We start from the raw sequence: 26,367 nt of genomic DNA, 5'->3' as shown, positions 1-26,367 counted from the left end.
CCTCCAGTTATGTTTATACTCCTGCTACTCCTGATATAAGACAACATTGTCTAATTTCACAAATCTTTAAAAAAACTAATCATTTAATTGTTATAATTTTTATTTAATTATAACTCAATCTCTCACTGTAATTTTAAATCATTGTAACTTAATTTTTAAAATTTTAACTCAGTTATAATTCAGTTTTTAAATTTTAACTCTTATAATTCAATCATTATATTTTTAATTATTTAAATATTAATCCCTAAATCTTAAAAAAATAAAATTGTGAAGATTAAAATGATGTTCAAATGTATTACTAATGATTTAAATCACAAAAACCCTTTTAATATTTATAAATATTAAAAGTTTAAAATATTTTTAATTTTTATAATTTTATTTTTAAATATAGGGACAAATATTTAAATGGCTTGAATTATAGGAATTAAGTCATGAGAGGCAAAATTTAAGAATTAAATTATAATTGAATAAAAATTGCTAGAACTGAATTATAATAAATTAAAATTTAAAAATTAAATTACGACTGGGTTAAAACTATATAATTTAAATGATTAATGTTTTAAAAAAATTGACAAAGCGGTAGTTGTTACCTTGAATGAACTTGTAAAAACGTGTAACTTTTCAATTTATCTCTTCATTAAAATTAATGACAATAGTAACGTGTTGTAAAGAAATTAAAAGCATGCCGGTAACTCACTGCAATTAAGGAGGGTATATCCGGGAAGAAGAATGACAGCTACACATTTGCCCTATATTCAAGGTTAAGTATGGTTTTAAAACTTTGTTACATAGTATCCAAGACAAGGGAGGGGAGATTGAGTTGTTTTTAACCATATGGTTAAAATGAAAGAGAGGTAATTAAATTATTGAATTTGTTTTAAAAAAGATATAAATTTTTAAAGAGATTAGGGGGATAAATTGGCAGAGGCCAGGGAGGCAGGATATGTGCTCCGGAAGAGAAAAGGACAAACGGGAGAGAAGCGCGTGGGGATCTACAAGCACTAAACGTAGCTGAGAGGGATGCCATGTAATGATGAACCATGATCATGCCAATCACCCCCTCAAGGCCTTAACATCTCCACGTGCGTTCTTGCCCTGCTCTCCTATCCAAATCTACCCCTGACCCTTATTTTATTCCATTAAATCATGTATTTTCTACGCCAATAACATAGTCGTATAGCCGGATGTGATATGAGTCTATGCTTGATTTTTTTTAAACAAAAAAAATCTCTTAATCATAATTATGAATTGATGTGATTTGTATTATTCAATGTAATTTTCCTAATATAAAGGTGGACAGGATCCCTGTTTTTATTATCTATCGAATTCATTGTAATTACGGAGTATATATCCAAAGAGAGGAGAGTCGTCCGAACGAATAGAAGATTATTCTAGAATAATTACAGCAAATAAAATAGTAAATACAGGTATCCGGTCAACACTTATACTAAGAAACTTACCTTAAATAATACAAATCATGTCAATTCAAACTTATAATTAATAAAATCAAATAACATTCCATATTTAATAAAATATGAAATTATTAACCCATACTTTTTTTGGCCAAAAACTTATTAACCCATATTGAATAATTGAACCATGCTTTTTTTTTTGGCCAAAAAAACCATGCCTTTTTTTTGGCAAAAAAAAAAACCATGCCTTTTAAATTATTCTTTCGTTTCATTTTAAAATCTGGTTCACACATTTTATTATATTTTATAGTACTATATATATGCGCGCGCGCGGGGCTTGCTTAATTTTTCTGGGACATTTTTAATAAAAAACTTAAGCACATAATTTACCAAAATCGTGTGAAATTAATTAATATCCAGCCAATAAAGATGTGACGTGGAACTTCAGTCAAGTTTTGTGTTTGTTACAATTACTGGAGGGAACATAATGAATCACCCGACCCTGAACTCAACTCTACGCGCCCAACACTGATAAAGCAGAAACCATCCCTCCACCACCACACCACTCACCTCCTTCCTCCTCCATCTTCTTTCTCTCATCGCTTGCTGCTGCCCGGAGCGAGCACTCGTAACATCCGTGTTCAAAGGTGCGATCTCTCTCTCTCTCTCTCTCTCTCTCTCTCTCTCTCTCTGTGAGTGAGTATCAGAGGCCTAGTGCTACAATAGTTGATGTAGGTTGGCGTCTCATTAATGCAATGGCGGAATGGTATCGGCTTTTTCACCAATCTGCGTGTTCTGTCATTTCTGTCTCTGCCATCTTTGTCGCTTCGACCCACCCTTTTGCCTCTGCCATGCATCCCGCTTGTGCGACCCTTTTCCTTCCTTTTTCCTTCCACGTATACAGCCTGCTTCCGCCCTCTCGTAGCTCCGGTTTTTTAGCTTTTACATTTCCCATGCTCTCTCCCTCTCTATATTCTCTCGGAAAATAATCCTCTCCATTTTCTATCTCTCACGGGAAAAATCAACTTTCCCGCTTCTCAAGGAACTCTTCTTCTCCACCGGTACTGTTTTTTCTACTGCGTGAGCTAGCCTTCGATTTTCGTGAAATTTTTCATTATCCTTTGACACGGTTTTCCTGAGAAATGCATGAGCCGAGTTGAATGTTATCTCCCTGGGTATTTTCCTGTTACGGCCACTTGGTCGAGTGTCATAAATCGTGTGGGTTCTTTTTTGGAGCTAGCTGGCTTCTGCTTCTTCCCGAATGCTTTTATTTTTGGCCAGTTCCGTCACCAACCTGCGGTTGCCTCGCCTTTTCCTTTAAGGTCTCTCTGTCATCTTTGCCCCGTGACCGTGAGTGACTCTCTCCCAGTCTGCAAGTTCAATTCGAGTCAAATCTCGAGCCTCTTTCTTTTTAGGAGCGACGGCGATTCGATGACTGATTTTTTTTTTTCTATCTCTTCATTTTTCGGATGATGTGATGTCTTTTAATTGAACTTTGTATATATCGTCATTTTCTGCAGATCTGTGATAGTATTGGCTCTTGCTTCCATGGTATTCTAGGGTTTCGAGTCTCGCTCACCGTCTACTGCGTTGCGTTTTCCTGTGAGGAAGCAACGACTTCGAACGAGATTCGTTTACTGTGTTGATATCGTTAATGGAAGCGTGTTCGATCAGATTAATCGTTATATTCTTAGCGTCGTCCTTGTTCATCTTTGGAGTGCTATCTTTTCTTGCGGGTGAGTCTCTGCCTCTGAATCTCCCGGTGATTCATACTGCTGTTATCCCTTGGACAGATTCCTGGTTAACGTTGTTGCTTTTTTGCAACTATTCTTATGATGTTATTGAGTGGCATCCGTGTTAGCTGCTTGTTTCTTCAATTATTGTTCTTATGATTATGATATCCATCACAGATACGGATGCTTTGACGGGTAGTATGGGTTTCAAGGAAGATGGCAACAACACTCTCTCTTGTACTCATCGCAAGCTTCTCCATCATCGTGGTAATTTATACATGCAATTTTATTGATTTTGTTTATTTCTATTCATCATTTATAAGGGCTCTGTTGAATTTCCAAGATTACAAAGATGGATTGATATGGGTGAGTGAATGGGTTTTACATTTTCGCCTTTTCGATTATTCCATCCTGAAATAGTTGAGATGAGGCGTTACGAATGGATCATGTATCAGCGGAGACATTTGGAATTTGGTTCTAGAAAATGACGCCTCGGCCTGTCCGACACCATACTGTCTGATACGTACGATTACGTCGTCACGCCAAAGCTTCACTCTGGGATTTTATTAAAGGGAGGCCAAATGCTTGCTTTTATCTTCCATTGGGTTCTGGGCATGACGACCATAAAAAAAGTCTTCCATTGGGGACGGCTTGTTTCTATGGTTATGCATTTATGCGTTTGATTAGACATTAGATGTTAATTACATCAAGTGTACTGATTAGTACTCGGGGAAGTGTTCGGCTAAATTATGAGGATGCACTCCTGGTTTATTTGTATTTCTTTTCAGCTAAGCAGCTAGTCGTGACAGGGCTTTTGATTTTTTTTTTTTTTACTTCACTGGAAAGTAACAGAAAAAAGCAGAATTCCGACTTCAAAGAAATTCGAAAGCGAGGGGCCTGCTTTTTGAGTTGTTAGTTTGCTTTGTTTCCATTTTGATACATGGCCTCAATAGTAGTGTTTTGTCGTTATATGACTTCCTGATTAGCCCCTGTATGTAATGCGTAATATGGATGTGCTGTTTAGCAGTGCAACTTTTGTAGCATAATCATTTACTGCCCCATTTTACCTTTTTCAAAGTTCCTCTTTCTTTCCCTCCATTCGTTGACCTGCTTTATGCTGCAGCCACTGCTACGGCGGAGCCGAACCGAATTTGGGGCGACAAATGCAGCAAGGCTGATATTGTAATACACCAAGGTCCCACAGCACCTCTTCCCAGTGGCATTCCCACCTACACCGTTGAGATCATGAATCTTTGCGTTGGTGGTTGCAAAATTGCTGGTATTCACCTGCACTGTGGCTGGTTCAGCTCTGCTCGCCTCATCAACCCAAAGGTGTTCAAGCGCCTTCACTACAATGACTGCCTCGTTAATGATGGGAAGGCCCTCAAGAATGGCGGTACCATCTCCTTTCAATATGCCAATACCTACCTTATCCTCTCTCAGTTTCTTCTGTGGTCTGCGCATGATGACCCCTCCGAAATAATAGAGGCCATTGTCATTTTCGTTTAGTTTTTGTTTTTTGGGCACAAATTTTTGACATGTATATATAGGTATAGGTATATGCCATATTGCTTTTCATGTGCAGGCTGTGTGAGCTTTGAACTGTGATTAGAGGAATGCTTAAAATTGTTTTTGATAGCGACTAGGTGAAGTGATAAGTTTCAGACCTAACAGTTTGACCTGTTTGCCTATTTCTGTTCCTTTTGGCATCTTATTCTTTTGGCTATCGTGTACCTTCATTAATATAGAACTGTACCAGCATTAAGTTTTTGCCGTCAGCAAAAATTCATGGCCGCTCCACATAACGTTTATATAGTAAACCAACTCTTTTCCACCCATACGCATTCATGAACTATTGAGCGCCCTTTGGCTGGGCATCAAAAGAAAATGTTTTGTGATTTTCATCACCGAAATGAAAAATGTTACTAATTTCATTCATGATGGTGTGATGGTATATAATTAGGAACTCTGTCTTTTTCGGGCCACTTTGGTTTGGGGAGAGTGGGTGGTTATCACAACTCATCATGCCTTGTTTTGGATGTCTCGTTCAGATAAATGATTTGTTAAATTAAGACCATGATTCTGTCTGTTAATTATTAGATTCCATCAAGTTAATCTTATTGGCAATCATAATTACGCCGTGACGTTATACAATTAAATATTGATGAAATATCTGAGTGGGTGGGAATTGAAATCTTCAGGTGGTTCAGAGTTCATGTATTTTAAACTTGTCCATCAAATCATGTTAAGATGCATTCTTCATCTTTTGCTATTTTTTAGTTAAATTAGGTTCTTACCGTGTATTTGTAATTTGGTCGTTTATAACCGTTGTATAAAAATGTTTACCATTAAAATTTGAGAAAATACTATCAATTAAACAATTAGATGAATGAACCTATCAAGGGAGGTTGAAGCCTTTGTTAAAAATAAAGATAAAAACGGCGATATCCCTTCATGGTTCCCGAAGAAGAAAAAAGGGGACCTGAATGGGCGGGGCTGGGAAATTTGAAAATGCCGAGAAACATGATGATGTAGATGTTGCCATGTTGGAGATAGAGCATGATGTGGAGTGATGGCGATCTCCATCCCGCACAATGACATATGGACCATAAAATCAAAGCTTGGGAAGGGGAAAAAAAAATCAGCGTCATGCTCACGGGTTTATTTGGAATGAAAAAGTGGACTGCTCTCAAAAATGATTAATTTAATTTTCATAAAGTGTATCCAAGTCAATGGCTTTACAGGAACGGGGAGGGTGAAGGTGGGATAATTTCATTGCTGGCAGCAGGGAGAAATATGTAATATAATGTTGGAAGAGTTCAGCAAGTCCGAATTACATCATGCTACGTATATTATTAATTTAATTTTAGTTGTCACGTCACGCTCTCATTTTAAAGGTTAAGATTAATTTACTAATAAACTCCCTTGCAAAAATCAGAGTAGGTCATGGGCTCACGGCCTCGGCAGCCTCCTCTGCTAATCTCGAAACTTTCTTCAAAATTAAATGCACATTCCTCAAACTTCGGGTAAGGTGATGTTAACCTGAGGTTTTAATTGAAAGGGACTCCACCCCAGCCAGGCCTCGTCATTTAAAGAGCCAAGACAAGATAAAAAAGAAAGGGGGGGGGGAATAGCTTCATTTTATCTTAAAATTGTAATTTTTTTTTATATTTAACTTTTACCTTTTTTTTATATGTTGTGAGAATGTGAGAATTTGAGCCTTAACTTCTACCCATGTCATACCTCACTTAGCTCCAGCCACCTAAGCTAGCTTTAATACGTGATAGTTACACTGTTCTAAAATATATGTATAATTTAAATATTTAAAAAATTAAAAAAATTATACAAGTACTTTCCCCTGCCTCAATAACATTAGAAAAGATTACTCATATTAATAAAATACAATAATGACACTTTACATATTTACTTTTCAAAATAAAATTATAAATTTTTAAAAATATCCCTATACACTTAATTATTACTTTTTTTGGTCATATTTATAGGGTAAAGAGAAAAGAAAAAACTCGATCATATTTATAGGGCACTCATCAATTTTCAATACTTTTTTTTACATTCTTGCCCTTATTAAATGCTTTAAATACAAACACCAATATGAAATTTAAGAATATTTATTAGGATTAAAGGTGAAAATTTATAAAATTTTAAGATAAAGTTAATAAGATTTAAAATTTTCCTTAGTTCTGATGAAACATGCTGGAAGTCACTTATAAATAATATCAAAAAGAGTATATTACAATGTCATTTCAATTGAAGAGTAATATTAAAGAAGTATTATTAATAAAACTTTATTTTTTAAATTGTTTTATTTTTTGGGACAACAATATTCCTCCAATTTTATCTTATAATTTTAGACAAAGGGAGAGTATTAATGAGGTACATGAAAAAGAGGTTGGAATTTTTTTTTAAATACACAACCCAAGATATTGTTGACTATGCAATGGTAATACTCCTTCCATTTTAAATTATATGGCACTTTTGAAAGATTTTTTTTGTCTCACAATATATATATGATACTTTGAGTAGATTAAGGTCTCATTAAATGCATCAATTTCAATATTACCCCTTCTCTTTCTATAATAAATTTTTATCCATTTTCTTTTCAATGTATTAAATAATGAGTATTTTAAAATTTTATATTTTTTTTAAAAAGATAAGGTTATTAAATACATTTAATAAAATTTATTAGTATGTAAAATTTTATCTAAAAGTATTTCATAATTTGAAATGAAAGGAATACGATACTGATACTGTTTTACTTGATGTTGATTATTAGAGGAAATTTATCTAATAAAGGAACCATAATTAAAAACCTAAGGTTTTTTTACATTAAAAAGTCTAAATTGAGAATAGTCATCTTTGAGGAATCAAATCACTAATAAGTTGACCAAAAAGTAATTCACGGTCCTGCCCATTGATGAAGCATAAAAAAAAAAAGAAAAAATACCAGCCTTGCATTCATGAGGAAAATCATATCACACAAATCATTAGGGGAAAAAAAAAACCTAATAACGTGATGCACATAGATGAAAATCAATTGGCCACTATTAACTCTTTAAAACTTGTAATAAAAAAGAATGCACTTTTTGGAAGTCAACATCAACACAAACGTTTTCTTTGAATACATACATACATACATACATATATAACTGCACGTAGACTTTTACACATGAATGCTGAAAGTAAAAATGGCTTGGGCTCCAGACAATGATTCCTGTAGTTTACGGCTAACTGATGGTCTATAGATGAGCACCTCCAACTTAAGGAGCTGCCTTCACAATATCGAACAAGAGCACATGACTTTCTTGGGTGAATCATCAATCTTCTTCTCTGTTCGGGAAAATAGGAATGCAAATGTCAAACCGAAAGTGTCTAAACCTTCTTACTCAAGCGCAGAAGGGCTAATTGAAAAGGAAAAATATCCACAATTTTTATAGTAGTTCATGATTATCTATTGGGTGCAAGATCCCCCCTAACTACAGAATCGCCCTTGGCACTTTTATCGCATTACCCTTTGACAGGAAAAATAAATCAATGGTTGCATCAATAACGGAAATGAAACTGCTGGAGTACAATGATATCAGCAAAGCAGATCCAACTGCCAGCATGCAACAAGATTGGTTCTCGATTGAGCTCCAGTTAAATTTGAAACCATGAAATATACAACAGTGATAACCTTGAAATTAGATAGGGAGTCAAAATTCAAAGCCATTAAAAGAGTAGTAATCTTCATATGAAGAAGTCAGCACAAAATTACCAGCTTTAGATTTTGATAGAGAAGGCTGTACAGCAACATGCATTATTATAACTCCCCTGCAGCATCACCAAATGGTACTTTACAATGACCAACAGTTTTGTTGTTTTCCAAGATTTTACCAGAATTAATCAGTTTTACTTCATTTGCTGCCTTTGGAACGACTGTTTTACCTACAGTAGGGGAAAATTTAAAAGAATCACATGAAAGAACAGCAGAAAAGAAAGAAACTAGCAGAAGAAAAGAACAACATTTGAATGTATTCCACAAGGTGCCTTGAGACAACCAATGATGCACCCGATTTGATCAGTCATAAGATTACAACTCAAAGGATCTGCAGTAACAATAGTCGTAAATAGTTGATTAAATCACTAGAACCTTGAATACTGTTAGTGAGTTATTAACCACCAAAGACATTAATATTCAGTAGTTCACAGTCCAAGTCATGTAAATAAGACGATAAGCATGTTCAATTTCATCTTATGACGTCTAAGTACATAAAAAGCATACAACGGGAATGCCCTTTCATTCCTTCGAGTTAGCACAGAAAAAGGAGTCTTCTAGGAACCTCACTGTGAATGCATGAAAGTAAAGGAGTGACCCTAACAAGCAATCAACTCCAACACAAATTTAGTGAGGGAGTGCCTTTTAAAGGAAATATGTCCTGGCAAAGAGTTTGGCTAAGAGGTTCAGATGAAATGTTCATTTATCTAATGCAAAACTAGTATATTGATATATTGATGTCTAAGATCATAGACCTTCAAGTGCATCAAGCCCGTACAAACTTTAAGCATATCAAGAGCATAAATCAGGGAACACACCTGGAATACTCCAGTCCAGACTCTAGCATTTTATAACAGGGTGTAGTAAATCTCACTTTAAAACATCATTTAAGATAACGTTTGACTTTCATGTTTTGTATGAAGAACCATGTTCAGTCCCACTTCCAGTTTGCTAGGAAAAGTGGACGACGAGTCAACATCATAATTATTTCAAATTACACACACACATGTATGTATTGGTTTAAATGTCATTTTGTTATCTAATTTATTGCCTTGATTCACCTAGGCAAGCGCCTTTCTAGCACTTCTTGCCTAAGGTTTACAAGTCTAGCACCTCGAGGGCACCTTTTTCCTTTGAATACCCTGTTTCAAAATGCTCTACTCCGAAAATAATCGGCTCTAATTCCTTTTAAACATCCAAGCAATCTCTCACTTATTTTATTATTTTAGAACAAAGTTGACACAGAAAATAAGAGGGAAATTCATAGAATAAATTTAAAAAAGAGGGGAAAAAACATTTGTGTTATAGTTATAAAAAGGGAATCAAAGAAAGAGATCTAACTCACACGTATAACTTGTAAAGTTCAAAAATCAGAGCCTGTCAGCTCATATTCATGAGCGTTAGAGATGAAACCAGGTGATACTAATTTTCAAATATGAACTGATATTCATGTCCTTAATATTGCTCTTTATAAGATGTGTTTGAGCCTTTCAGGCAAAACCAGTAGCTGCATGCCTGTGTGAATAAGAAATGAGATGAAATGCTTGTATCCTTAATCTTCACACCCTAATCAACCCACATCAACGGATAAGAGATAAATGACAAAAGAAAATGAAAGCTTTCTGCAACTTTGATAATAATAATGGTTATTATGTCAGCAACAGTAATATAATCCTTAATCTAGTATGCATTCATAAGTCCATTCCCCAAACACTGGCTTTACTGTAATAATACAAGTCGGACTTGACCTACTCCGATTTCCTTCACGTCATCATTTCATTGATAGTTATGAATACACTTTCTAGCATAAAAAAGTTAAAACAGATCTCCTAGAACCCCCAAACTTCATTCCTGGTGACCTTATGGTGGAATTTCTTAATACCAAAAACGAACTGAAAAAAGGATGTGATACGTACGTAGGTTTCAATTAGACTCCCCAAGTCTCATTGGACTTAATATGCCTAAGCAGGTGATGGAATGTGTCTGACTGAAAATTACGTAGTCAATATGATATCACCCAACAGCCAGTTCGTGACATTTCACACTACCTAAAAATTCTCGTTATATACACAGCGCTTAGGACTCTAAAATTGCTACTACCAAGACCTGTTGAATTGCAAATATCATATAAAACAAAATAATGATCAATCCTATTCCAAAGAACATAACATACTAACAACAAATTTGCAAGAGCTAAACTGACACTGACCTTTGGGCCAATCGGACACAACCCTTTGCTTGAGCATATCGACCGTGGCGGCCGATGAGTAGCTGAAAGGTCCCATATCGGACCCATCGTACAACCTGAACTTTATGTCAACCAAATCCTCTTCAGGCATTTGAATTGACTTCTTCAATTGTACCCACCGATCACAGACAAGTATGTCACAGCTCTTTGATCTATAGCTTGTGCTTATCAATCTCACCCCCGAATTCCTAAAATTCAATCGAAGTGGTTTTACTTTGACAAAAGATAATATATTCAAAGATCTATAATTGGATCAAGCAGTGTTTTAATATCAATAACTCAGAGAAATCAAGACGAAAATTGCTAGAATTTGAACGGTACCTTTAACAGTTTCACCGGATTTTTTCCTTTCAATTGAGGATTTTGACTTTTGATGAGAAATCGGGGTGTGTGCTGTTGTGGAGTTGCTTAAACCGTTGAACTGAAGAAGACAAAGCAAAAGTCCTCACGTATATGAACGGGAAACCGAACCAAATCAAAACGACACAGTTTAATATCCTCGCCAAAACGACGCCTTTATTTTCTTGGCCATAGCCGTAGAGATGGAGTCATTGCAACGACGTCGCTTACGTTGTCGTTGGCATTACGTTCCGATGCTTCCCCCTCGCTCCGTTCGAGCCTGAGAAATACAGTTCATAACAGAAAAGATGAAGAGGAAGAGAGCAGGCGAAGTCATGGATCTAGTGTGGCAAACCCCAGCGAATCCCCCAGAACCACGAGACTATATCTTTCGAAACGGTATTATCGTTATCGTTGTAGTTCCAAGGATTGATAAGGAAAAAACTGTCAAGGCTTAGCTTGTTTACGAGAAAGATAATGTTCGATTTTATTTTCCTTTGTCTTTATGAATTTGCAGGAAGAAGGCATGTTAGACCATACTACTTCGAATTTATTGCTCACGTTAGTTCTTCTATGTACCTTTCTGCTATTTTTGGCTTCACTCAGTTGGTGCAGTAAATATCGCGTAAACCCTGATTAAATTTGATTGCTTGAGAGCAGGTGAAAAATCGGTGGGCAGGAAAAACGATTGTAGATTTATTTGCTGAAGAGTTTAAGGGTCGACCTTATGAATATTATGTAAGAAACAAGCATGCTTTTATTTTATTTTAAAATGAGTCTCCATGCTCTAATATGCAAGCAGCTATTCATTGAGCTTAACTGTTGTGTGTTTCTAAAGGCTAATTGCAAATTTCTTTTGAGTGATACTTTTTATACGTTCGTTAGTTGACGGATACATAATCTGATTGGTCGAAAACCTGAGAAAATCTACCCGCATGTTCAAGTAGGAAAATTTGATTGAATCTTATTAGGTTTAGCTCAATGAGTAAGTTAAGCCAGAATATAAGTTTTTTGACTTTCATGTTGAACATTGTAGGTTAATGCAGTGGGATGTGGACGGATACAAGTTGATGGTGAGATGGTGCCAGTATCATACATTGTTAAACCATCTCAAAAGATCAGCCATTTCTTACACAGGTTCCCCCCTCCACTTGATGCTCTGTTTAAAAGGAAATGATAGTGATTGGAATTGAAACTGATATTGTAGAGGTTGTAGGCATGAACCGCCTGTGATGGCTTGGGGTGTTCCTGTTCTTCAAAAAGAACCAGATGTGGTGACAGTTTGTAAGCCAGCATCTATCCCTGTACGTAAGCAGTGACTATTGGCACGCCCATTTTCTTTTGGCCAAAAAAATATATTTTATGTGATATATAGCTGGAAAGAAGGAGTATTATCCTTTTTTCTTCCCTGATTGACCACCGAGCACTAGCTAATAGGACAGAAAAGGAATCAAACATTGTTGCCATTCATTGTTTTTAATGTCTCTTCAAATGCAATATATACCTCAGTTTTCTTTATCTTTTGGCTTTCCCCTCTCACTTGCAATTGCTCCATAACTTCTGCTTGGTGCACTGAAATTTTGCCAGTCATATTGTTTCATCACTATATTTACATCATAAGTTACTGTATCAGAATCCTTTTGCAATTATGTGAAAGTGTTGCTGCAATTAGTTAATTCTTCTGTTAACTATGGTTCCCTTTATTATGAAAGGTACATAAAGATTAGCTTATACTGAACTTTTTTAATGTCTTGGGAAGATGGATACATGTCCATGTATATTACGCACATGCCAAAAGTTCTTGCTTCTAGAATATTCATAATTCATTGCATTGAGTTTTTAGCTATTAACATATCCACAGAGGACTCAAATTGATATTCCTGTTATTTGTTTCCAATCATCTAGTTCAATCTCAATAGCAAGACAAAGCCTTCGTGTCAGTTTTTTTTTCTTGCCTTTACAAAAAGAAGCCTCAAATCCTGCACGGATTTCTTGTTAGTTACCTAATTGAAGCTATATGCTTCTTGATATACTGTGTTTTATACATGCTAAAACTGTCAATTTTAGCTGTGACATAGGTCCATCCTTGTGGTCAATATCGTAAGAACACTGTTGTTGGTATCCTTCAAGCAGAGCATGGGTTGGCACCTCTATTTCGTATCCAAATTTTTAGAAATAAAATGTCTAATTTTAATCACACACACACACACACACAGTGTCTTTAGAAAGTAATTTTTTGTGGTACATAGAAAGCAATTTATTATTGAAAGAATCTTCTTCTTGAACTTAGTTTATTTGCATACTCTTATCCTTTAGAGTTTTTCAAATTTGTGTTTGCATCTTCCTTGACATGACTATGTCAGCGGTTCATCGACTGGATCGTCTTGTCTCAGGACTTCTCATTTTGGCCAGAAATGCTCCAAAAGCTGATTTGTTCAGGCAACAGGTGAATCTTTATTGTATCTTACATTAAAATTGTAATAGTTGATTCATTTTCTTTTGCCCTTTGAGCTGGCTAACGTCATGTGATTTGTCTTAAAAAAAAAAAAACAGGATAATAGAGAATAAACAGTGATGTTGACTCTTGTTGGTTGTGACTAAGGCTTCTGAGTTTTGAGCTGTATTTGTGATGGAAGAATGGTTTTGAATAATGCACATTTACTAAATTAAGATATTGGCTGTCATGTGTGCACGGAATGTTCAATTTCTGTGTCACGCCATCAAACTGAAATGATAGAGATCTATGATGTTTAATTTATTTATATTTTTGCACACAGAATTAGAACATTACTTTTCTTTCAGTAAATTTAAATATTGACAGTGGTTATCACTTGTTACAGATTGAAGCTAATTTAGTCCAGAAACAATATATCGCAAAAGTAGTTGGTGAATTTCCAGAGGATGAGGTATTCATATATTTGAGCTTGATAATTTGAGTTATATAAGACTGTACTTTGTGTTATGTTCATGAGGTAAACCCTGCAAGCATATGATGTAAGATATCACATTCAACCTTTTTTTTTTTGGTTGCTGCTTGTACCTTCAGCCTTATTTGTTTATGCATATATCATCCCGTTTCTGGACCATCCTTGAGATTTTCTTAACGTTTTCGGAATTTCTCCATAATCCAAAACGTTATTATTTCTGTTTAGTCTGTCAGCTTTTAGTTTGAATTGTTAAATGTATTCACAATTAGGGAAAAATTTTGCAGAGGGTAGAGCTGCGAAGAGAAAGTTGGCATATCTGAGATATAAATAGGCTAATTTTGTACAATATTGCCACCATGGAAAAAATTATAATGAAATTTGTGTGGATGAAGGTATTTCTAAAACAACTTTGGTGAAATAAACTGTGAAAGAAGTTGTTTTCATAGCAGCTTAGAAGTTATGGGACAAGTTGCTCTTTCTGCTCGTAATTGTTCAATAACACCTCAAGTGGCTGAAACCTAGTGACTTGATCTCAGTATATCATGATTCGTTCTTTTTTGTGGATACCTATTCATAAGAATGTGCTATTTATATGCTATGTGGTTTTCTAATCCTAATTTTTGGTTGTAATTGTTTTGTAAGCATGGTGGAAACTGCCTTGTACTATTGCCGATGGAAACACACATCATTCATAAACGAGTCTGATGTTTCTGATAAAATTGAAGCAGATATTGGGCACTATATTTGATCCTTTTGACTCTTGTTTATCATCTTCATTGATTAGCTGAGATTCTCAATGGATGTCTGGTTCTGAGTCTGGAGATAGAAACTCAGAGATGGGTTGTGCAAATCACCTATCAATGAGAGGCTTTATTTGTGCTGTTTATGGGGTCAGTGAGGGCAATTTAGACTAAGAAAGGGTTATTGCAGATGGGTGCAAGTAACATGATTTGTTTTGATGAGGAAAAAAGGGTGTTGCTGGGAAAGGTGTTCATCTGTCACATTGGAAAGGACTGTGTGATTGCTCTTCTTCTTTTTGCTCCTTTGGTGCACTGTGAAAGTTATTGATTACAAGATTGGCAACGTGGAAAAACTGTAGGAATTTTTTTTTAAATTTTTTTTTAAGGGAGGTTTCATTTAAAAGCATTAACTATTCTTAAAAATAGAAATTATGAATATCATCTTTAACTGATTCTTTTGTATGAGACAGGTAACTCAATATGCTATCCCGGTGAGGCCACATTTGTAAAATAAACTATAGCTATAAATAGTTAAGTGTTATTCTGTCAGTCAACATTGCGACACTTGCCTTCCCATTTAACATTTTCCGTTTAACATTCATCTTCAGCAAGTTGTTGATGCCAATATAAACTATAATGCTCGAGAAGGAAGAAGCACAGCAGAGGTGAGGCGTTTGGTTCTAAGGTTTACTATTAGAGAAATGAAATTTATAATTTGATAAAACTTCAATACCAAAGAGTACAGACAACATGAACTTGTAATGGTGGAAAGGCCTTTCTGGTTAATTCATAAATTCTTGGTCTTCCAATGTGTTTCCCATAAATGTAACAAATACGAGCTATTTTAAGGGACAGTGGTGGAGTAAGTTCTTTTCTTCTAGTAATCTATTCTGTGTTGAACTAAAATTCTGGCACGTTTTGGTACTTAAATTGAACCATAGTACTAACAATGTCTTGATTTATGATATGTGCTCCAGAATAAGAATTTAAGCCATTATTATAAAGATGCTTAAATTTGAGCAATTATAGCAATTGTTGGAAGAAAAATAAAGTTGATGTATTCTGCCCTTGACGAATAAAGGTGGAGGGACTAGGAGTTGATCTAAAATTACAATTCTGACTAAAAAAAATATCTTCATTTTTTCAGGTCAAAGACTCTGCAAAGGGAAAGACTGCCTGTACAAAATTCACTCGGATCAGCTCAAATGGAACCTATAGCATTGTTTTATGTAAGCCAATCACTGGCCGAACTCATCAAGTAAGAGCTTGCAGGCCAAAGTTGGCCAATGGTACTCCACATTGCGTTTTGTTATTAATTCCATTTAATTAGTATTTTTCCCTCTTTTGCCTCAAGTGAAGACGATTAATCCTTACATTATTAATTCCATTTAGCTAGTATTTTCCCTCTTCTTCCTCTCAAGTAAGAGCTGTATGTTATTATAGTCTCTTTTTTTGTGTCTTTACTCTCTTGCATCTCCAGTCTTAGCCTCCATTACCTTTCTGATATATGCTAGCTTTAAGCTTCTGCCTTTACATGGATGGTATATCTCATGTGGTCTTTTCATCGTGACATGTGACTCGCCAGTAATGTGTTTCTCACATTCAGATGTTGGCTGATGCACTCTGCTGTCTCTGTAGGCACAAGCAGCATCTCTTTACCTTTTAGTTTTAGATAACATGTTGGTACTTGGTTGTCTATCGTCAATTCATAAAACTGGTTGAAAGAGATGCAGGACTATGTCCAAAAAAAGGGAAGAAGGAGATGCAGCAAAGAAAATGGCATAAAAATGACACAAGGAATTTAATGCTTCGAGTCCACCATAATATCCAAAGCTGTCCTGCACCCCTTTTTACCATTCTAGTTATAGTTGCTAATGAAGTTACCCCCCCCTCTCTCTCACTCTCACTCTTAAATACTCAACCTCTGGTGCAGATACGTGTTCATTTACAGTATTTGGGACATCCAATAGCCAATGACGTGCTGTACCTCTCCGCAGAGACTGTTGATTGGTCTAGTAAAGGGTCAAGTGCTGATAGATCTGCGCTTGTGTCAGATGCTTCCCTGAGACCAAGTTTTGATGAAGAAGTGCTCCACAAAAGTGAAGGCGACTCCAATGATGATTTTAGCATTGATCCCATGTGTACAAACTGTCCAAATCTGGCTCCCAAAGGGTACAAACTCAAACTTCTTTGTCGTATAATGTAATGAAAAATATCTTAAAATTGAATTGCCAAAAAACAAAAATGCATGGCTGTCTTCTAATGAAAAGAAAGAGTATATGTCCAGTAGTGATTTTTTTTTTATTTTTGGGGCCAAGTTGCAAAAGTATGAGCATCGTTCTTAAGCTGGTTCTCAGACTTTTTGGCTGGTTAAAATGCGCTTGTCATAATCAAATCATGATACCATGATGAAACGCTCCAAAAACTTTTAGACCTGGATGAGATTAATATTTCACTGTGTATCTAGCATGGTGAAAGCGAAACTTCTGCAATTTCAGGATGTCTTGAACTCAATTTCTCGACTTTTACATGCTTAGACTTGCAGAAAGTTGTTCAACTGTGTTATTTCGTGTTCTCAGTTTTGTTGCAAAAATGCTTTTGATGATGTTGATGATGCCGCTGATGATTCAATAACTTGTCTGTTTGGTGGAATTATATTTATCACCATGTTACGATTGGTTAAAGTATGCACGTTTTTATGCAATACATTTTATGATAACAACCTTTCAGTAACATCATCTTGTGATTGATGATTTTATTGTGACTGTCCCGTGTGGTTATGAATTGCAGATACGATGGCCTTGAAGAAGGTCTATGGCTACATTGTTTTCGGTACGCTGGACCTGGATGGACGTATGAATGCCCTTATCCTGATTGGGCTAAGCTTAGCTGATCAGTCAATTTTTGTTTCAATTTTCACTTTTTTGCTTTGGGGAGACCCCCCCTTATAATTATACCTCACATATTATTATCGTGATTCTTTTAGGAGTTTGGAATAAGTCCTTTTTGTTAGACCACATATTTTCCGATTTCATATGTATGATTTCTTAAATGTGATCTCTTCGCCTTTGTCAATATAATTTGCAAACCTGGGAAGCAAATCTTATCAAGGCACGTCGATGCATATGGCGGGACTCCGGAGCCTTGACCATCTTCAAATATGGCTTGAGTGTTTGAGTCTAAATTGGTAGGGGTTACCTTGTTGAATACTAACATGTCCAGTGAATTATTTATTCTCTAGAAATAAGAGGGCAAAATAATAATAATAATGATGATGATGATGATGATAAATAAAAACCGAAATTTTATCATTTTTGCTACAGAAGGGAAAAAAAAAAAAGACCACCCTTGAGCTGCATAATCAGATTTTTAACTGAGGTGCAAATGTTTATTTCAATGTGTAAGAGTGGTCAGGGAGAAATTCATATAGCACGAATTTAATGTTAAAGTTCTTTTAGAAAAGATTTTATTTTGGGTCTAGTCATCAAGGATAAACGTTGAGTTTATTTGAAGCCTAACCCATTACAGTGCTCTTGTGCAGTGGGGCATAAAAGTGGCGAGGACGTGATTAGGCTAAAGAAAAAGTGCATGTAACTTTATATTTTTGTAAAGACGCCTGAAATGATCATCATGAACATGAAATATGACTTCCGCATGGACAGAATCGGGTAGGGGCTCATATGCTATCCTCGACGGTACGAATTAGGAACATGAATCTCTGATTGTATTTGTGGCACAAAATGATTGGACCGGTTGAATAAGTTAAAAAATAAGATGGGTTCCCCGCTTCATGACAAAATTGACGGAGACGTTTAAAATCAGTTAATTCTTTTTTCTTTTTTCTTTTTTTTTGAGTGAAATGAAAGAGAGACAAAAAAAAAAAAAAAGGTGGAAAAGGGAAGATATTGTTGAATTAAAGCATGAGGTCAGCAAATTAGGCTCGCCTCAAAGTTGATCGGTGCAGACACACATGGTATGGCATTGTCCATCTCTGCTAAATCCTATCAAAGCATAATATATATAAAGACAATCAGCATTATGAGTCAATGATCTAAAGGATTATCCCCTAAATTTTTTTCATGGCATGAAGATAACTTTTTAAATTACTTGGTGTAAACTTCAGACTTGCCATTTCTGCTTTTTACTAGCCCAGAATCAAAGCTTATCAGGAACTTGGTCTAACATTTCTGAAAAATCAGCATGGTTATAGGGGAAATTCTAAGTGCGTCTAAAACAAAGCTCAAATTCAAATGAATGAATCCTCATGCAATGATAAATCTGCCTCCCGTTTGGTTTTTCTGGGGAAAAAAAATTGAGTGAAAATGTATAAAGAAAGCCACGCACAGCCTTACGTAATGAACAAAAGAGATTATGTGACATAAGGAGGATCCATGAAAACTGATAAAGCAATGGAAGAAGACAGGGTTCAATAGTTGAGAAATACCAAAACATAAAATAATACATATATAGAGAAGGGACACAGCCTTTCCCAAGCCAAGTGGTGGATTGGATTACATCGCTCATGAATCCTTATCAGAGCGTAATAGGAATGCATGCATGGGGCGTCTGAAGCAAGCAGCGCCGGAACCACCAAAATGAAAAGCTCTTGCTTTTGCATGCATTACATCTCTACATGTGTTGTGCATGGCATCCTTATCATTACATCCGAAGTTTGCCGTCTCTTTCATTTTCCCTAAAGTTCTCAAACCAACCCTTATCCTCCTCACCACGTCCACTACCTCCATCCTTTATTTTCCCTCCTTTATCTCCTCCTTTAATTTCTTTTCCTTTCTTTTCACTGCTTTAGTTTCATTGATTTCTCTTTATTCCTCCACACTTGCCTTGTATATAAGTCATCACTTTCCAGAAGAAATTAATTTCCCTTTCCATATAAAGACATGCATGAACGCTTTAACATCAATGATTTATTAGTTCAATAAAGCAGTTAAAAGTGACTTATATATATATATATAACTCAAAGGAATACATTCCACACACCCCTCTCTTATTGCATGTTATTTGTTTGAATTGAGTGTTGATAAGTGCATATTTTACTAATAAATAGGTATAAATTTTGGATTATAATCAGTTAAATTTATTAAAATTTTATACCTATTTTACTAATTTTTATACATTTTCCTCCAATCGCTCAATTATAAAATGAGATTTTAACACATAATCACTCATGTTTTATTTTTTTATATTGTGCAGGAAAAAATCAAAAAAATAAATTAAAGGACAAAAGAAAATAAGAAGATGGAGCTCTTATTGTGTGTGTATGTGTGTGAAGAAGAGAATATATATTTATATATATATATATATATATATATGTATATGAAAGAGGAGAGAGAACAATATATCTTGGAAGAGAAAAATATTAGATTTCAAATCAAATAAAATCAAGAGAAAAATAATAATTTGGTTTTTTAGAACAATTGAGAGATTTTATTTGTTGAATATTCTAAATAAGGGCTGCTACGTTATTCAAGAGGGTCCAATTTTATCACATGAGAGCTAAGAGGCAAACTACGGAGTCAAGAGGAGTTCTTCTGATTGAGCCAGGAATTTTTCCTTTTTATTGTCTTCTTATTTTGTCTATATTTTCTATTAGGAGGTTTTGTACTGACTCTATAAATTATTGCTAAATTTCTAATTAGGGTAGGAGTACCCTGACTGAATAAATTTTGATTTTTTATTTGATTATTTTATTTTTTTCGTTGAACTTAACATCTTATCTATGAAATTTTAATGTTTCTATTTATATTTATTTATCTCATTTTAATTATTTTTTTATATAAACAACTGCTATATAAATTGTTTGTCGGTGGTTTGATAAATTAAAAAGTGAAAAACTTACCCCAAACATAGAGAGATAGAGGCAGATAACTAAATTAAAAATAATATAGGAATTTGTGGTGGCTTAGATTGTGATTTTATGATTTAGTTAGAGAGTAAAAATTTTTAAAAGCTAAATTTAACTCTAATTAAATATATCATCATCTACTAAAAGATAATTAAAACACTTTAAAATGATTGTCACTATAAAAGAAAGGATGATAATTAATTGAATTAGAAAAATATGGCCTGATAGATGAATCATAATGCTTGGCGCTCGTTTGATGGGTATCATTTTCATCACTTTTTTTTTTCCTTATTTACATTATTTAAATTAGTTATCGTTTTTAAAACTACCTTTTGCTTTTCTAAAATAATAAAGTTAATTGTTTTTCATTGGATTTGACTCCTAAAACATTTCAAAATTCATTACTACGTGGATCTCGCCCACTTGTGAGACTGATCAAAGTTTTGGATTAATTTCCGTCATGCTGATTATGACTTCTGAATTAATCAAAAGCACCAATGTGCTCGAGATACGCTATCAAATAAACCACGTACATGCCCTCGCATACTCAAAAAGGTTGAGACGTTTTTCAAGCGGAAACTCATAGGAAGCAAAAGCAAATGTGAAATGAAGATAACCTAAATCCCTCCCACTTTGTTTGTCTTACACCTTTTGGATCGGCATGTGCCTGACTCTTATTTTGATGTGCGTGTATTAGGTGTATTTTTCATTTATATATCTCTTTTATAATATTCCAATTAAATTTATTCAATGTATCTGGATTCTTTAACTCTCATTTTTCGCTCATATTTCACCCTAGCAACTGTCACACGTGCATAATGGTTCACGCACTCAAAACTGTAGTCTGTAGCTCTAGGCCTGACAGTACTGTTAATTGAATATCGATAACTTTTCTTAATTTCTTCGTAGGCTCAACCTCAACTACTCATCGGCCAATGTTCGTGTGCGCGTGTGTTGTTAGGTACACACACATATATTTGATTCCTAATACATCATTAACCCCAATTCAATCGTTAACTCCCGATGCGTGAGAAATTAGAAACGCACATGCGAAAATAAGACTCGACGACGACAAAATAGCGTGAAGTGATTCATGTTAATTTAATGTATTGTCAATCATTATTAGTTGCGCTGGAAAAATGATAAGTAAACTTGGAGGACATGAATAAATTGTTCATTTGTGCATTCTCCTTGACCTTGAGAATTTAATTAATCCACTTTTACCATGTACTAGAAAGAACTTTCCTTCGACTTTGACTTTTTCCTATATCTCTTGGACGCTGTCTTTTTTTAACATGTTGCTTTGCAACTTGGTAAATAATCTTACTCACTCTATTCAACATCATAAAATATTTTTAGTTGAATTACACTCAAATGAATTACAGTAGTTAATTATCTTTAAAATTATAATCTTTTATGTTTAGTTGTTTATCCCCATTTAATATAGTATCTCAATTAAACATTTTTATTGATTATACTCCTAATTAAGGCTATTTTTGAAATGAATCTTATTAATTCTACATTGAAAGAATAAAAAAACTTATATTTTTTAACATGATACTCCATCTAGTCCTATTTATAGGACAGAGAAAGAAAATTTCTTTTATCCTATTTATAAGTCATGTTATTAAATTTTCATTATAAATTTTTTCTTTTACCCTTCATTAAATGTTAGAAAGAAAAAATATATTATTAAAGTATGTATATTTAATAAGAACAAAGCTGAGAACTTATTAAATTTTAAAACAGAGTTAACGAGTTTTAAGATTTTTTTTTATACTGATAAAATATGTTGAAAGTGACTTATAAATAAAATTAGAAGAGTACTTTAAATAAAAAAGTCTTATAATATTGAATAGAATTAAGAGTAAATGATTGTAATTTTGGAGTTCTGATCCGCATAATGTTGATGAATCCAATAATTGGGATCCTTAAAACGACTTTAAAGTTAACTTTTGATGAATGGTTTAGAATTGGAGGAGATTGGCATCCTATAGTCCAAGTGTCGGTTGCTTCTGTCATCTTTTCGTGTCACTGCCGTCAGTACATGCATTTTAATTACTTTTAGCATTCATTTATACATGCCCTCTTGTCCATGACATCTTTATATTATATAATCAATCAAACACATATAAACAAGTCTCAAGATAATGATGGTTATACATGGTGCTAAATAAAATGGTGGCCGTTGATAAATGATAATAGTAATTAGCTATAAAATCTAAGGAGGCAGGTCTATATGATTATAAAAATTTACCTTCCTTGGGTTATAAACTTATAATAATTGGAAATATTTTTAAATATTGCTTCAACTTGATTCAAACAATGCACTCCCTTGGTCTGGGTAAAATTATAAATTTAATGTATAAATTTTAATCTTTTACATTCATGTTTGTAAAAATTTTGAGCTACTTACCTTTAATTAAGTTTTAATATGTTAAATCTCTACTATTGAGTTTTAAAATCTTGCACCCTCTCATCTCGTTGTCTTGGCTCCACTGCTATGGTCAAGGGCATTATTATTGATATTTCCATAAATATCTTGAAAAATACTTCATTCATCTCAAATTATAAGATATTTTTTGAAAAGATTTGATATGTTAAAATATAAAATATTTTGATAAAAATAATATTTCATTAATGATACTTTTTAATATTTTCTTTTTTATATATTTTCTCTCCTTGACATTCTTTCACAAATGTAGTATTAAATGGAAAGCATTTTTAAAAGTTTATGTTTTTATTTTAAAAAATAATGATACAAAATATATTTAATGAGCTTTATTAACATATATAATTTTGTCTAAAAATATTTTATAAATTGAGTCTTAAGGGAGTACAATTTAAACCATGAGCCTTGTCTTGGTCCTCGTTATTGTCCTTAAAAACCTAATTAAGAATTGGATCCACTCAAAGTTTTTTGCAGTATATATATATATATATATATATATTCTATCTTTGTATATAATGTGATTTTAAACGAATCTCGTATATCAATAAAAAATTTTATTTAATTAAAATCATATTAAATTGTAATTATTTTTTAAATTTTTTCTCTAATAATCTCAATTAATATTATGATGGGTGGTAGGTAAAGCATATACAGTTAATATCTCTTTACTTTTTAAAAGGCAAAGGAATTATTTAATTATTTAAAAATATTATGCCCCCTTTTATAGTTAAATAAATGTTTACAAAATACCTTGTATTATATAAGGAAGGATGGAGTATATTATTATTTACTAAATGGACTTTGAAAGCTGGGGCGACTGTTTTTGAATTGGCTCCCAAAAACGTGATCTTTACCAAAGCAATCACTTTTTTGGTTGAAATAATTAAATACAAATTCAAACATGCGCTTAACTTAACGCCATTAGTCTTAAACATTGATTTTTTTTTTTTAACAGAGACAGGAGCATGTAGATTAATCAACCAGCGTGCAAATCACCTGAAGAGAGAGAAATAGAAAGAGAAATATGCATGAGATTTTATTGAGGAAGAGGAGAATACATGGTTCAACGGAGAATAAACTACCACGTACTACACGCGCGAGAGGGAGAGCACTGGGCATGCTAACAACATCGTTGCCTGGGAATTACAATCTACGAGTACCGTACAGTACTGTACAGGTAAATTAGGAAAATCTCCGTACAAATTTGCACATCAGGTTACCAAACCTAGTGGAGACTCTTCATGGGTTAATCAGACTTTGCCATTACAACCCCTGTCATTGTGCTTATTAGCTTCAACATCCTCTTCTGTGGCAGCATCATTATTATTATTATCATTTGAAGTCATCTTCACAACGTCAATGACGTGGTGGCTTTGAGTCTGAACCTTCACAGGTTCTTCAAGCTTTACTGGCTTGGAGTTTCTGTACATCTTAAAAAGCACCATTTGCACTATTCCAAACAGGAATCCAAGAGTGTTCGGCAGCTGCATTTGAATCATCCATTTAATTAATAAATCTTAAAAGCTACGTATGAAAAGAATCAGTATAATAATAATGTGGTTGAATATGCTGCATGGGGCCCATACTTTACTCAAATATTGAGACTATTTCGGCCACTAAGAATTAAAGCAAGCAATGCGCTAGCGTCTAATCTTTGTATTAAACTTAGCGAGCAAAATGAAAAGCGAAAAAGGGATTTGTTCCGCTTAAAGAAATAACAAAATTTGAAATGGACACGACTTTGGCAAGATACATGGAAAGGTGTTCATATATAATTAAGTAATGTATAATAGCGCGCGCGCTGTGTGTGTAGTGAGGATTACTCATCGATGAACTTACTGCGATATAATAATCCTTGAGGAAAAGACCGTAGAAGAACCACATCACAGCATTAAGGGTTAAGCACATGGATAAATTGAACGGCATGTACTCCACACTTTTGGTCCTTATAACACGTCTCTGCACGTATCAGAAAAAGTGTATATTCATTTCATTATATCAATCAGGGGATATGGACTTCATTAATCAGCTTTATATATATATATATATATATATACTGTCGAAACCTGACCATGACGAAGAGAGGGGCAGCGAAGACGCTTATATTGAAAACAAGAGAAATCCATCCGATAATATTGACGCGTTTTGATCCCTCTGCGAAGTACAGAGTCGATATTACCATCGATCCATACCCGAACACATTCAGCAACAAAAGTAGCTTGATAGTCGAAAGCTGCTCGTACGTGATCATCAATGAAATTAATTAATTAAGCTCGCAAGATTTGAAATGAATATGTATATATATGTGCACACACGTACCCTGAGCTTCTTGGAAGCATAAAAGAGGAATATGGCAATGTAGATGGATTCAATGACGCATCCAAAGGAGTTAATGGTGATGAGGAGGGGGCCAGAATCCTTCTTGGTGAGTGCATAATAAATCCAGAGCATGCAGCTGAATAGAGCAACCACATAAGGAAGCGACTGAAACCCTTCAGTAGATTTCATCTTGTAGATTTGGTAAAACGTTGGCCTGCAAATTTCACATCAAGTCGTAAGAAATTAAACTTGCCATCATATATTGCTCATGGCCCTGAGTTTATTATACTTGAAATACGTGTGTTAAAAGAACCAGAAGGATGTCTTACACAGGAGCAAGAAACACCAGGAAGGAGATGATGTTGCCTGTAGTTGATAATGAGAAGACAAATGAAGTATCAGTACAATCTTCTGAATTAATGGGGAAGCATATACGTGCAACGACTATATAGTTTAAATAAAGGTCATACAGAACCTACCTACTACAATAATTATTACTGATTTAATAACAGTATGAACAGCAGGCAGGAGAATGGAATATAATATATAATGGTTTAAGCTGTCAATATTACTTGACGTTATTGTATTGGGTGCCTAGGAAGGAAAGAAAGGAAGTAAGACTACGGAAACTAAAGAGAGAGAATATAGTATGTACCGATAAGGCCGAAAACAAGAGCAAATGACTGGTGATGAATGGCCATGTCTTGAATGTTCAACTCAACCCCACAACAAAACTGCGTTGAAGTTCTCTCTCACTCTTTTCTCTGCAGGGATGGAAAATGATGTATTCTCTCCCTTTGGTCTATGATCTCATCTCTCTCTTTCTCAATCCCACGAGTCCACAATGCGAAGGGTTCACGGCCTTTTTATATAGCTGGGAAAAAAGTGTGCAAATTGTGATAGAAAATATATTTTAAATTAAGAGTACAGGAAGGCCGGTGTCTATTTATTTACATAGTTGCTTTGTATCACTTTCCAGTTGTTCCTGCTTAATTGTGACCTCTCTCTTACCTTCTCAACACATTTGTTACCATATTATATTACTTTACATTAATTTCT

General features: G+C 34.4%; 4 protein-coding genes and 1 long non-coding RNA gene across 9 annotated transcripts; 2 read left to right on the top strand and 3 right to left on the bottom strand.

Moving 5' to 3' along the window:
* Positions 1-1,898: 1,898 nt before the first annotated feature.
* Positions 1,899-4,813, top strand: LOC129321000 (protein TAPETUM DETERMINANT 1-like). Its single transcript, XM_054966720.1, is given in 5 exon segments — positions 1,899-2,059; positions 2,933-3,148; positions 3,323-3,412; positions 4,269-4,571; positions 4,574-4,813. Coding segments are annotated over 4 exon segments (513 nt in total). The 5' UTR covers positions 1,899-2,059; positions 2,933-3,066; the 3' UTR covers positions 4,612-4,813.
* Positions 4,814-7,690: 2,877 nt separating this feature from the next.
* LOC129320681 (membrane-anchored ubiquitin-fold protein 3-like) lies at positions 7,691-11,147 on the bottom strand. Its single transcript, XM_054966235.1, is given in 5 exon segments — positions 7,691-7,993; positions 8,421-8,477; positions 8,480-8,590; positions 10,630-10,856; positions 10,990-11,147. Coding segments are annotated over 4 exon segments (354 nt in total). The 5' UTR covers positions 10,760-10,856; positions 10,990-11,147; the 3' UTR covers positions 7,691-7,937.
* On the bottom strand, positions 8,667-10,623 carry LOC129320682 (uncharacterized). The gene is made up of 2 exons (XR_008595812.1): positions 10,337-10,623; positions 8,667-9,935 (listed from the first exon to the last, which is right to left on the bottom strand). It is a non-coding gene; the product is annotated as an uncharacterized LOC129320682 (long non-coding RNA).
* A 52-nt stretch (positions 11,148-11,199) lies between the features above and the next one.
* On the top strand, positions 11,200-17,775 carry LOC129320679 (RNA pseudouridine synthase 7). Of its 5 annotated transcripts, none has more exons than XM_054966231.1 (12): positions 11,200-11,406; positions 11,525-11,568; positions 11,668-11,745; positions 12,044-12,144; positions 12,215-12,311; positions 13,086-13,125; positions 13,371-13,453; positions 13,848-13,913; positions 15,283-15,339; positions 15,822-15,932; positions 16,608-16,846; positions 17,465-17,775. In XM_054966231.1, the coding sequence occupies exons 1-12, from the start codon at positions 11,316-11,318 to the stop codon at positions 17,565-17,567; spliced, it is 1,110 nt and encodes a 369-aa protein (XP_054822206.1). In that variant the 5' UTR covers positions 11,200-11,315; the 3' UTR covers positions 17,568-17,775. The 5 variants fall into 5 exon arrangements, with proteins under 5 accessions (XP_054822206.1, XP_054822208.1, XP_054822203.1 ...); XM_054966228.1 differs by having other exon boundaries at positions 11,203-11,406; positions 13,086-13,164; XM_054966232.1 differs by having other exon boundaries at positions 11,206-11,406; positions 12,224-12,311.
* Positions 17,776-24,000: 6,225 nt separating this feature from the next.
* LOC129320680 (bidirectional sugar transporter N3-like) lies at positions 24,001-26,143 on the bottom strand. The gene is made up of 6 exons (XM_054966234.1): positions 25,964-26,143; positions 25,638-25,674; positions 25,309-25,522; positions 25,061-25,222; positions 24,829-24,948; positions 24,001-24,473 (listed from the first exon to the last, which is right to left on the bottom strand). The coding sequence occupies exons 1-6, from the start codon at positions 26,007-26,009 to the stop codon at positions 24,240-24,242; spliced, it is 813 nt and encodes a 270-aa protein (XP_054822209.1). The 5' UTR covers positions 26,010-26,143; the 3' UTR covers positions 24,001-24,239.
* Between the last annotated feature and the right edge of the window lie 224 nt (positions 26,144-26,367).

Source organism: Prosopis cineraria, unplaced genomic scaffold (genome assembly GCF_029017545.1).
Source record: "Prosopis cineraria cultivar Desert tree isolate PC_DT_omini unplaced genomic scaffold, ASM2901754v1 PC9, whole genome shotgun sequence".
NCBI classification, from domain to species: Eukaryota; Viridiplantae; Streptophyta; class Magnoliopsida; order Fabales; family Fabaceae; genus Prosopis; species Prosopis cineraria.
This window is presented reverse-complemented; position numbering and strand designations above follow the sequence as displayed.